The sequence below is a fragment of the Eschrichtius robustus genome, chromosome 3, assembly GCF_028021215.1.
Source record: "Eschrichtius robustus isolate mEscRob2 chromosome 3, mEscRob2.pri, whole genome shotgun sequence".
Lineage (NCBI taxonomy): Eukaryota > Metazoa > Chordata > Mammalia > Artiodactyla > Eschrichtiidae > Eschrichtius > Eschrichtius robustus.
The window spans coordinates 5,969,800-5,982,606 of NC_090826.1; the positions used below are offsets into that span (position 1 = coordinate 5,969,800).

At 41.1% G+C, this 12,807-nt stretch overlaps 1 protein-coding gene across 11 annotated transcripts in view; it reads left to right on the forward strand.

The window, feature by feature from the left end:
• The window catches only part of PER3 (period circadian regulator 3), a 63,723-nt gene that overhangs the window by 13,509 nt on the left and 37,407 nt on the right, over positions 1 to 12,807 (forward strand). For 9 of the 11 annotated variants that reach the window (XR_011073451.1, XM_068538801.1, XM_068538803.1 and 6 more), the window contains exons 8-13: positions 157 to 235; positions 2,317 to 2,423; positions 2,692 to 2,848; positions 6,967 to 7,072; positions 8,007 to 8,135; positions 8,570 to 8,696. Coding sequence is in view for 10 of the 11 variants with exons in the window: in XM_068538801.1 (XP_068394902.1) it covers positions 157 to 235; positions 2,317 to 2,423; positions 2,692 to 2,848; positions 6,967 to 7,072; positions 8,007 to 8,135; positions 8,570 to 8,696 (705 nt within the window). In the remaining variant the exon portion in view is untranslated. The remainder of the gene's footprint in view (positions 1 to 156; positions 236 to 2,316; positions 2,424 to 2,691; positions 2,849 to 6,966; positions 7,073 to 8,006; positions 8,136 to 8,569; positions 8,697 to 12,807) is intronic. The other 2 variants (XM_068538804.1, XM_068538807.1) reach the window with 2 other exon arrangements.

Here is a 12,807-nt window from a genome sequence, read left to right on the forward strand (position 1 = left end):
TGGTTAATAATGAAAGTTATTAGCTTTGGCTGCTCAAAGGCCAGGTCCCTAGGTGAGATTTCTGCCATGAGGTATAGAGTTTGTTCCCTCTTTAATACGTTAAGTGGATAGTTAATTAGGTATTTGCCTTTAAACCAGTCTTTCTGGTTTCCATAGCTCCTCGAATCCCAGTGGATAAAAGAATTTTTACCACAACACACACTCCCGGGTGTGTTTTTCTTGAAATAGATGAAAGGTAAGTACTTCTTTATGCCTAAAAGAAATTTGTTTCTGAAAATAAATAAAAATATTTAAAAGTTTACATAACGTTTAACATACGTTAAACGTAACATGATACAGCTGAATCTATTCATTTGTGCATTTGAATTTTGTTAGTTTGAAATTTGTGTTGTGTAAATTTTTTTTAATATTTATTTATTTTCCTTATGTATATTTTTTGACTGCGTCGGGTCTTAGTTGTGGCACACGGGGTCTTTGTTGAGGCACGCAGGATCTCTTCGTTGCAGCGCGCGGGCTTCTCTCTAGTTGCGGCGCGCGGGTTTTCTCTCTCTCCTTGCGGTGCGTGGGTTCCAGAGCGCGTGGGCTTTGTAGTTTGCGGCATGCAAGCTGTCTCACTGAGGTGCACGAGCTCAGGAGTTGTGGCGGGCGGGCTTAGTTGCCCCGCGGCGTGTAGGATCTTAGTTCCCGGACCAGGGCTCAAACCCGTGTCCCCTGCATTGGAAGGCGGATTCTTTACCACTGGACCACCAGGGAAGTCCCGTGTGGTGTAAATTTTTAATGTACATATCTTACATGTTATAGTTCTAAGATTTACACGTTATCCTATTTATTTCAAAGCTTTAGGAAAGTCAGAAATTATTTTTCCATTTTGCACAAGAGGACAATGAACGTGGACCACATAGTTTTAGATGACTGTGGTCCAAATGAGACCACGGCTCTGGCCTCCAAGTCCTATTCCAGTGTTATTTCCACTAGGCAGATGCTTCCCAAACAGTTTATGATGAATTTTTATTAGCCTGAAGTGAGGGGGGAAAAGAGAAAGAAAAATAAGGCAGATTTTTCTGTGTGTAAAGAACTGTTACTTATTTTGAACTTAACGTCCTTCCTGCTTTTTTTTTGGTTATTAAAATAGTCTTTCTTATTTAAAGAGTTAGTGACAGTACATAATAGTTGTTGCTTATTGTTGTTTTTTTAATACCTTTATTTGGAAAAACAAAACATTGTTATCCCCTGTTCATACCCTCCATTTCCCCCCGCATTTATTTAAAAATTTTACTTATTTGTGAAATCTGAAAATCTGAGAACCAATGTACCGTACCACAGATAAGCATAAGCAAAAATGTCAAAAAACCTGGCACAGTTATGATACTTATTAATTTTGGTTTTTAAAAAATTTTAACATACAGGGAATTCCCTGGCGGTCCAGTGGTTAGGACGCCATGCTTTCACTGCCGAGGGCCCAGGTTCAATCCCTGCTCGGGGAACTAAGATCCCACAAGCCGAGTGGTGTGGCCAAAAAAAAAAAAAAGCTTTAAAAAAATTTTTTTAACATCTGGAAATGGGTTTATTACCGTTTAGTTACCCTGAAACTAAACAGTAATTAGTGAGATACTTTGTATAACATAATCTGTAGAAAGTAAGAAAATTCTAGCTGAAGTTATTCTGAAAACAGCTTAAGTTTATTGCATTAGAAAGTATTTGTGAATTTGCACACATAGAAAATGTTTATGGAGTCAGTTTTTTCTAAGTCATCTTGAGTGCCTGTACATCAGAATTTTCCCATGAACCTTTATCCTACAAATGGCTTTGTGACCGGTTGTCTATTTGATATCACTTTTTGGGAGACATTGTTTTTGTATAATTTTAATTATTCTGTATAAATTTGTAGCCTGCTTTATTCATTTAACATCACTAGCATTTTTCTGTTATGATGTGATCTTTGTAGACTTTTTAGAAGGCAGCGAAATGGAGAGCATCAGAGACCTCTGAGGAACTTGTTAACAATATAGACTCCTAGTCTTACCACAGAAATTCTGATTTAGTAAGCTTGCGGTGAGCCTGCAAATCTGTTTTTTAGAAGTTTCACAGGTGATTTTGATGCAATATGTCGGATGACCAACACTTCTTAGATTGTGTATCTATTTCCCCACAGCATAGGCACTTGGGTTGTTTGTAGCATTTATAAATGCTGTAATGAACATCTTTTGCATACCCTTTGTCATATTTAGAGTTTAGCTGAAAAGTACCGTTGAAAGTATATAAGGTATGAGTTACTTGGTGTGTGTGACATGCTGCCTGTGCTGTGTCTGTGCTCAGAGCAGTGCCTTTGCTGGGTTACCTACCTCAGGATCTGATTGGAACGTCCATCCTGACATACCTGCACCCGGAAGATCGTTCTCTGATGGTCGCCATACACCAAAAAGGTAAGGACCTACTTCTTTATAGGAGGACATTTTTTTTTCATGGATCTTTTTAAGTTTGTCACTTCATTTCTCACTAGAGGGTCTCACAAGCTCTAATCGTTAGAGCTTAACCTTTAACCAGGTAAGCAATGTATTGGAACTGCTGAAACAATTTTTTTTTTCTATTTTGACATTCTAAAACATTTACAAATAAATGCCTTAAAAAAAGACATTTGCAGTCAATATCTGTGTTAAATAAATTCTAATTTTGTCTTATTATTTTATGTAGTCTTGAAGTATGCAGGCCATCTTCCCTTTGAACATTCACCCATTAGATTTTGTTCTCAAAATGGGGATTACATAGTATTGGATTCCAGTTGGTCCAGCTTTGTGAACCCATGGAGCCGGAAGGTTTCTTTCATAATTGGTCGGCATAAAGTGCAAACGTAAGTCAATAAGTTTGCGTATTTTCTAAAAAATCTTTTCCCAAATAATATTCTTTGGCCCATTGATTCCCCTTTGAATCAACTGACACATGAACTAAACGAAGGACAGGTTTTTTTCAGTGCTTCTGGAAGACAGTTTGGCAATAAGTATCAAGGGCTTTATAAGATTTCTACCTCCTTGGCCTAACGATTCCCTTATTGGAATATTCTAAAGAAGCCGAAATACAGAAAGCCTTATAAAGAAAAGACAGATTTTGCAGCATTTTTAAATTGTAATAGCTTAAATGTCTGTCATTAAGTGGATTCTGAAATATCTACTTGACATGTTATTATATTGGTCGATAAAAATTTTTACAGAGAGTATATAACATGGGAAATTGATATATTAGATGATATAAAAAGCAGCATACAGAATTTTTTATACAGTATGATTATGATTACGTTTAAAGCACGAACACTATGAAATAGGAAAAAGAAGATTAGAAGGAAATAAAATACACATTTTGGTTATGTGTGGATAGTGGGATTTTGGGTGAAGTTTTGTTTTTTCTCCTTTTCTGAATTTTAAGGTTCTCTTTAGTGAGCATGTAAAATTTTTTATATCAGCCTTCTGCTGTCAAATTCCACGTATATGTGTCAATTTTATTAAATCTTTTTTTTTTTTTGATGTGGACCATTTTTAAAGTCTTCGTTGAACTTGTTACAATATTGCTTCTGTTTTATGTTTTGTTTTTTTTGGCGAGGCATGTGGGATCTTAGCTCCCCGACCAGGGGTTGAACCTGCACCCCCTGCATTGGAAGGCAAAGTCTTTAACCACTGGACGGCCAGTGAAGTCCCTAAATCTTTATTTTTAATATTTAGATTCTTTCATATTTATTCTCCTGCCAGCATGGCTGACCCGAGCCTGCTTGATTGTTGTTACCTGTACATATAACAGCCTTGCAGAATGGATCCAGAGCAACCTGGACCGCGGTTCTTGTAATCGGAGATACTCCTACTCCCTGGACTTTGTGGTCCATTTAAAATTGACCTAGAGGTTTCTCAACCGGCCCATAAGTTTCCTTTTGATGTCTATTTCTTTTAAGAGTGGAAATTATACTTAACTCTTCAGTGTCATGCTGAGATTGAGCAACTCTGTCTTTTGTATTTTGTTATACAACTTTGTACACAGAAGCATAAAACTTGTGTGTACAGAACAGTACATCTCCCAGTAAGAGTATTTTATCACGTGTAATATTGTGATAGAGTGATGTTTTGGCCACAGTGAGATAGGCCTCAGGTTGCCCTGACCTTGTTGTGCTCCAGGGTTTGGCCTCTCAGCAGAGCAGGTCTGCAGCTTTAATGGAAGAATCGGGCTCCTTGCCGCCCTGACTCATGAGGCTGATTTATGGTAGAAAACTAACTGGATAATTGAGGTAACGAATATGACTGCCAAGGAAGTGCTATTCATGCTGCTCAGAAAGGACTTTTTTTTCCCCAGTAGGGAGACCTCTTGGGAAATGAAAATAAAATCAGATGGTTGGGGACTTCCCTGGTGGTCCAGTGGCTTAGACTCTGCCCTCCCAATGCAGGGGGCCCGGGTTCGATCCCTGGTCCGGGAACTAGATCCCACATGCCGCAACTCAAAAAAGGTCCCGCGTGCCACAATTAAGACCCGGCACGGCCAAATAAATAAATAAATAAATATTTTTTAAAAATCAGATGGTTGCTTAGGATGAATATAGGAAACCCCAAAGCAAGTACAGTTCCTCTGACGAGACGTCCATCTGGGTGTCTGTTGACCGGTCTGAGTACCTCCCTGTCAGTGCTAGAGGTGCATCCTAGATTCATTCTCCAAGCCATCCTTTCAGTTCTTTGATTAAAAATATATGGAATAAACCGACATATTAGTGCTCCCAATGTTTTCAGTGTTTTTTAAAATTACACCAATAATTGCATCTCAAGATCCAGGATTATGTGAGGGAAAGAGTTTAGAGGCTAGTAGGTATTAATTTCTCTCATCGAACAGTAATTATCTATTACGTTTATAAAATCATTTTAATGCATTTATTCCTTCAGTAAGTGTTTACGGGCCACCTGCTGAGTCAGGCGTTGTGCTAGGCTGAGGCTGAGGTTATAAACAGAACGGACGTTCCCTTTGCCGCCCACCGCGTATGGGAGAGCGGAAAACAGCGATGGCACTGCGACGCGCGGGCAGTTTTGGAAAGTGTGACAGTGAAGTAGGGAGGGGGCTGTGGGAGTGTCCGGCTCTCTTCAGGTCCTTCCCAGCAGCTCTGTGGGAAGTGAGGCTAGGTGCCGTTACCTCTGATTTTACAAAAAAAAAAAAAACAAACCCGCATCCTGTGAAACAGAGTCACTTTCCCGGCGATCACTGAGGCAGGAGGTTGCAAAGTGGAGACGGACACCACATTTCCTTCTTTACTCCTAGACCCGTTTCCTGACGTCCGCCGCAGCCAACGCGTCATGCCGAGCTTGACACCATTTGATGAAGGCGGTGAATCCTTTGAGTTCTGTAATTGGTGATTGAAAGCCCAACTTGGTTTTGTCGGAAGGGTCACCCCTGGGAACATCCGCATCTCATAGCACAAATCAGAACGTTCTGTTTCCACTCAGCCTTGCACTTGAACAGCAGCCCAGATGCCTCCGGAAGCCATTCAGGCTCACAGCACTCGGGGATGCACTTTAGCCCCCAGGGACCCTTCTGTGACGTGGGGAGGAGCTAACGGAGCGTGGGAGGAGCCTGACGCCCAGCGGCGGGTGGGAGAGGGCGGGGGCAGGGGGCGGGGGCAGGGGGCGGAGGACAGGAGGGGCACCTGAGACGTGCCAGTGTCAGGCTGCCGTCCAGGTGCAGCTGGCCCTCCGCGTCCCGCATCGCGGAGCCGGTGCCGCCAGACCGGGCCTGGCGCCTCCCAGGGTCTGCTCTCGGGCGGGACGGGGGGCACCCGGCGGGGGCCCTGTGCCGGGGACGCGGCCTCTTCCTGACGCCTCCCGTGACCCCGCTGGCGTCCCGCCGTTCCTGCTAGGAGTGTCTGTCTTTGGGGAAGTGTTGCCGCGTGTCTGAGGTGTGAGAGGCAGCGTGCAGGACGCGTAACAGGAAAAGGAGAGAGAGCCGGCTCGGGGGTCGGGCATGTGGCTTCAGACGCGACCCGGCCGCCTGGCCACGGCAACTCGGCAAGTTTCTTCACCTCTGCCGGGTTGATTCCTACCTCCCAGGGTCGCGAGGACTCAGGAGGTGACGTGTCTGGCCCACGGCACGTCCGATGTTAGCAGCACTCGTAGGACCGAGGTGCCGAGAGGCCGGACAGTGTGGTGGCCGAGAGTGTGCGGCCTGGAGCCGGGACTCTGGGCCTCGGGAGCAGCGGGCAGACGCGACAGCGGGGGACCCGAGCCGGGGTCTGGCTCAGGGAAGCGAGGAGGGGGTACCTGGTGGAGCAGCTGGCACAGCGCCCGGCACGTCGTGGGGGGTAGAAATGTCACTTATTCTTGGTGTGTGGCATAAAACAGCACTTCCCGTCACGTGGAGGGGCCTAAGTGAATGTCAGTCCCTTGTCTCTGCTGCTCTTTCTGTTGACGCGTCTGCCTCACTGTATTCCCGTGGTAGATTTCAGATGCTCTAGAATTTGGATATAAATAAGACTGAAGATTTTGTGGCAACCACATGTTCACCACACGGGTGGCCTGCAGAATCATGTTTACTACGTAGCTTGAGTGATTAGGTACATTAAGCATTCAATGTGTTTGCCAAACTTAAGGTCCTAAAATTTCTCATAGCCAGTAGGTTACTCAGTTCATGTTAAATTCTGAGACCAGTAGCTGTTGAAGGTATTTTAGTAGCTAGGGGGTTACCTACCACTGATTTTAAATTTATACAGATACAGTAGAATGATTACAGCTGCAGAGAAACTAAAGAAGACGGTTAACACCTCATTTGTTTCCTATGATTTTCTCTACCTCTATGAACAGAGTTTGAGCTTCATATTTTCTATATTTGGAGTTGAAGAGCTGCTTTGTAAAAGCATAGGTTTATTGTTTGAATTTTCTATTAAAAATCACGTTAGCCTTCGTTGTACATGAACTTGAAATTGCCTGACTCCGTCTTTGACTTGGCATTTTGTAGGAGTCCACTAAATGGGGATGTCTTTGCCACCAGAATAAAGAAGATGAACAGTAATGACAAAGACATAACGGAATTACAAGAACAAATTCACAGACTTCTCTTACAGGTAAAGTGAGAGATGTTAAAAAACAAACATAATAGTCCCATAATTGTCTTTAATTTTAACATTCAGTCTTAGTAAAGTCACTTCACAGTAATGAACTGTGAGGAGAGAGAAGTCCTTACCCTCTACATTCCAGAAATTTTTGTCTTCCTCTTTTTGTTTTCAAATTAAATTTCATTAATCTTGTTTTCCTTTTTTCTGTGTTAAATACACAGGACTTTTTGTAAGAATCCAATTTAAGATGACAGAGTCATAGGAAGCAATAAGATAGAGAAGTTACTTCTAAATGAGAGAATCCTTCTTGTATTCCAGATGCGGCCAGTGTTTTGGCTTCACTATTTTTTTTAAATAATTACAGTTTTAAAGGTGGGGAGAGGGTTGGCAGGTCTCTGTATCTCTAGTCATTATGAGCCAAAGTAGGAAAAACTGCTTGTTGAAAACAAATACCAAAATGCTTTCTACTAGCGAGTCAATCAGTAAACTTGTCAAGCATTTACTGATGGTGTCACTAAAACTGTTAGCCAGTAGTGTTCAAAATGTCTTTCATACAGTCTCTAGAGTTCATAAAGTATCTCTGAGGTTCTTGGGGAAAAGTACAGTATATATTTAATTTGTTCTGTCTATTCCAAACTCAGCATAAAGAGCCAGAGTTTATTTTCATGTTTTGTTAAATTTATTTACTGTGGCTTTTAAAACATTTGTCGTTCTAGAAATACCCACCTAGACTAGGAAAGTAGGTTCTGCCCTTGAGAGTTACCGAGATGAGAGAGGAATGTCTTTCATGTCAGCATCACCCTTCACACACCTCATTTAGGATTTCAGGAATTTTAATCTTAATTTTGTGATGACTGTAGGTAAGCTCAGAGGTAGGTAATGCTGAGTCTCTCCTCTGACGGCCACATCGCCCGGGGCTGCGACGGGCCCGTCTCTCTTGCAGCCCGTTCACGGGAGCGCATCCAGTGGCTATGGGAGCCCGGGCAGCAGCGGGTCTCAGGAGCATCACCTCAGCACCGCGTCCTCCAGTGAGTCCAGCGGGCGCTGCGTGGAGGAGGTGCAGAAGGCAGCGGTGAGCGAGCACACATGTGCCTCTGAGCACGTGTCCTTTCCTTCCTGTGTCGTTACCCGTAACGTGTCGGTGCTGGTTCCGTACCTCGACGCGTGTGGCTTCTTAGTTCTCGTCTGGAAGATCTGATCTGGTAATAGACATTCTGATCCATTTTGGTTTGGGAAAATGTCTCTAAAAAGAAAATATCACCTTTAGAAGGTGATATTTGGGTTAATTGTGTGCTTCCTAAAAATTAGCATGTTGTGGACAGATTGCTGTGAAGCTTCACCGGTCCTCGTGTGCTGTGGTGCAGCAGGAGACTGAATTAATGCTATTACTGTGCTTTCAGTCATTCTGTCTACAGAGAACCAAAAGTTAAATGTATTTCATTTATGTATCTTTTAATGCACATTTTTGTAATCTTTGAAACATTGTTTATCGTTCTTTCCCCTAAGTTGACTTTGCAGCAGGTCTATGCCAGTGTAAACAAAATCAAGAATCTAGGCCAGCAGCTGTACATCGAGTCAAGGGCCAAATCACCAAAGAAGCAAGTGATGGGGACCGGCACGGGACAGCGTGGTGGTGAGTTAGCAGGGTCACCCGCCCCCCTCCCAGAGCCGCCCTCACAAAGCCACGACTCTGGGCTGCTGCTGTTCAGGTTCACGTGCCCAGATAACAAAAGTAACAGTACTACTACTACTAATAACAATGGCAGCAGCAAATACTGTCCCGAAAGCTAAATGGTATTAGAATGTAGTCACAGTATACTTCTGCTAAAGAATTGACTTTTCTGCTAATTCCACCCAATTCGTAGATTACCTCCATATGAGCTATCTGTAAACCAAAAGAGGTAATTTTAGAATACATTTCAGATAATAAAGTATATTAAAATGATAATCCCTCCCTTTCATTTCAAACAAATGGAGAATGTTTGTGACCTAAATTGAATGAAAAACTTGGCCTTTTTCTTGATTACATGTTTACTTTTCTCAAATATGAGGTAGGGAGCACCCCAGAGGAGTTGGATCAGTCGTGATAGTTGACGTTATTTTGAGAAGCTAACCTGCGTGCATTATATAGTTCTGTATATATAAAGTTTTATAATATAGAGATCAAATTATACTAACTTCTTAACTTAAATAACTTTCTCTTAATTTTCCTCCTTGAATGTTAATATCAATATAATTTGGGAAGTCGTTATAGATTTTGGCCACCTAAATGTCGTTGACGGTCTCTACCACTGTCAAACGTGGGTGTTCTACACAGTAGGGTGAAATTTCTTCTCTAAAGTCAATAATAATAATAGTAGCTGTACTTTTCAGGACTTGATATGATTGCCACAAGAAAAATATCAAACTGCTGCTCCTACAGGTGATATCACTGGGAGCCCGTAGGACACCCTCCAGACGCAGCAAGTCCCGTCCTTTAGTTTTTTGGGGTTTTTATTCATCTTGGCAGGAGGTTTCAAGTTCTGTTTGTTTCTTTTGCTGTAGATGTAAGGGCACAAGGTAGAAACGACAACCTTTTTTGGTCCCGTGAAACCATCAGATCTCCCCCACAAAAGAATTTATCTTAAATATCTCTCTTGTTGTATATCATTATTCCATATCCTGCCAGAGAAAATTCTTTGGGGAGATTTTAATCTAAAATTTCTAGATGTTTTCTTCATTGTCTGATCCAGTCAGTGCTACCTGCTGCTGCCTAGGCCTACGGCCTCGTGTTAGTGCCACAGTCTTACATCCTGACCTCTGGAATTTCTTCTCAGGGCAGAAATCCTTTCTAACCTCCTGCTTTATTCCGTTTCTTATCACCTGTCGTTGCATTGGTCTAGTAATACCATCAGTACTGTTGTTTTGAAGGCTATATATTTAAGCATCATCCATATTCAATCATTCAACATTTTATAAAATTTAAGCAATACCTAACTCTGTGTACTTAGGCTGCTGTTTTAGAAACTGAAATTTTCTTACTACTTAGCTAAGTACTATATTTGACTAACACACATAGGATGCGACTTTGGGGGGAAGTAATGCCATTTGGAATAACTTTGGAGAACTAATGTTATTTGGGCATCTTGTTTTTATTAACAGTTTAAGACCTCCAAGTTTAAAGAGCTAGTAAAAAAGTCTTCATTACTCTTTACTGAAGAGAAACAAGAAGGTGACTTAAAGATAGAAAGCGTTGTAATTTAAATATTAGAAACTGAGTAGAGATATACACCAATGAAAGGGAAAATACTAAATGGTCATTGTATATATATATTTTATTATCTACAGGGTGCTGGAGCACACAAGAACATAAGGTTTTAAGTATGTATGTTTACCTTTCTTATAAAGGCAGGTTATGCTTTAGAATAGAATAAGAAGGGAAACTTTTAAACTTATTGTGGAAAGGCAAGGAACAACAAAGGGATGTAAAGTCCCTTCCTCAGCTATACAGACCGATGCCAGTGGCCAGAGAAGTAATTGGGGAAATTAGGGAAAACTGCACGTTCTACTGCGAGGGTGATGCAAAGCCCAAGGGAAAGAAGATGATTCATACACTGCACTAACTCAGAGTGAGAGTGCTTTGGTTCCTGCTCAGGGAGAGCTGGAAAGAGCGTCATTCCAAACTTACGGGGAAAAAAGCCAGACGGACAGCAAGTTCGTGTTCTTTCTTGAACCCGTCAGAGTGCTGAGGTTACAGGGCAGCCAGCAGGCCTGGAATCTGAGGAGAGGCACATACTTGCAAGGAGAAGTGAGGTAAGTGACTGATTCAAGTCACCTACGAGAGACAGACCTTCTCTGAGGCACAGTGCAGGGAAGACCAAAGCCTGGAAGTGGAGCAGATGTTGGAGAAAAGAGCTCTCAGGAAACCAGCCGCCACCTGAAGCGCAGCGTGTCACTAGAGGGATCTGAAAGCTGTAATACACTGAGTGAAACCATAGCAACAGCAAACCTCAGACCTGGCCTAAAGCTTAATTAGATTAACCGGAACACAGACCTAGTGGAAGGAAAGGCATGCCCAGTCCCCACTGTCTTACACATGTTCAGTTTTCAGCAAATTATGAAGCATATGAAAAGCACGGAAAAAACCTCCTAAGAGACAAAGCAGTCATCGGAACAAGAACAAGAGTCAGGTAGGACACAGATGTTGGAAATAACTCTGAATAATAAATACATTAAAGGCTCTAACGGACAAAGTAGGTAACATGCAAAAACCGCCGAAGTAATCACAGCATCGAGATGGAACATGAAAGAAAGGATCAGATGGAAATGTTAGAAATGCTGGAGATGAATATATGCCTTTGGTGGGCACTCAACCAAGAAAAGAATCAGTAAACTTGAAGATAGATAAATAGAAATTAACACAGCTGAAACACAAGGAGAAAGGAACATACAAGATAGAGCCTTTTAAGAATTTGGGGACAAGGTTAAATGATCTAACATATGAGTAATTGCAATCCCGGGAAAAATACTTGAAATAATGGCTGATTTTCCAGATTCAAAGAACATCAAGCAGTGTAAATACAAAAAAAAAGAAAAGAAAAAAAAAATCAAAATATAAAAACACCACACACTTGGGCATGTCATATTCAAACTAAAATAAAACCGAAGAGACTATCTTGAAGGCAACCAGAGGAAAATGATAGATTACAGAAAAACAAAGATAAGAATAAGAATTACAGGAGACATTTCTTCAGAGACTGTGAACGTTAGAACACAAAAGAGCAACATCTTCAAAGGAAAGAAACTGTCAACGCAGAATGGTACACGCGATGGGAAGTATCTTTCAGAAATGAAGGAGATACAAAGATTTTTCTCAAACAAAAACTATGGCAGTGTATTGCCAGCAGATCTGTTCTATCAGAATCCTAAAGGAATTTGTAAAGGTAGAAGGAACATGATGTCAGACATAACACTGGGATCTACACGAAGAAATGAAGAGCACTGGAAGTGGAATAAATGAAGATAAAATAAACTTTAGTTTTTACTTATTTTTAATTACTGTAAAACATAACTAACTAAAGCAACAATAGTATTCTGCATGTATAACATGTAAAAATACTGCAAAGGATGGGAGTGAGGTATTAGGAATATACTGTGTAAATTCTTTCTGTATTATAGTATTTGGAGTATACTATTTGGAGATAGAAACTGAGTCCTTAAAGATGTATATTGTAAACTTTAGGACAATTATTAGTAAAAGTTTTTAAAGAAGTATCAATAATGTCAGTAGAGGTGTTAAAATGTAATTTAAAACACTTAACCCAAAATGAGGCAGAAAAGGAGGAAAAAAGAAACAAAAAACCCAGATGGAACAAATGGAAAACAGCTAGCAAGAGGTACATTTTAATCCAGCTACATCAATCACATTAAATGTGAATGATCTCAGTATACCAGTGAAAAGACTTGGAAATTGTGAAATTGGATGAAAAAACAAGATGCAGCTACCTATTATCTACAAAAACCCATTTTGAAAATTAAAAACGTAGGTTAAAAGTAAAAGGTTAGAAAGGATATACCATGCTAACAGGAATCAAAAGAAAACTGGAAAGCTATATTAAGGTCAGACACAGTAGACTTTAGAACAAGGGCTTCAGAGAGATGTTGCATAAAGACAAGGGGGTTGATTCTCTGAGAATATAAAACAATCCTAACTGTTTATGCACCTAACATCAGAGCTTCAAAATACATGAAGCAAAAACTGATAA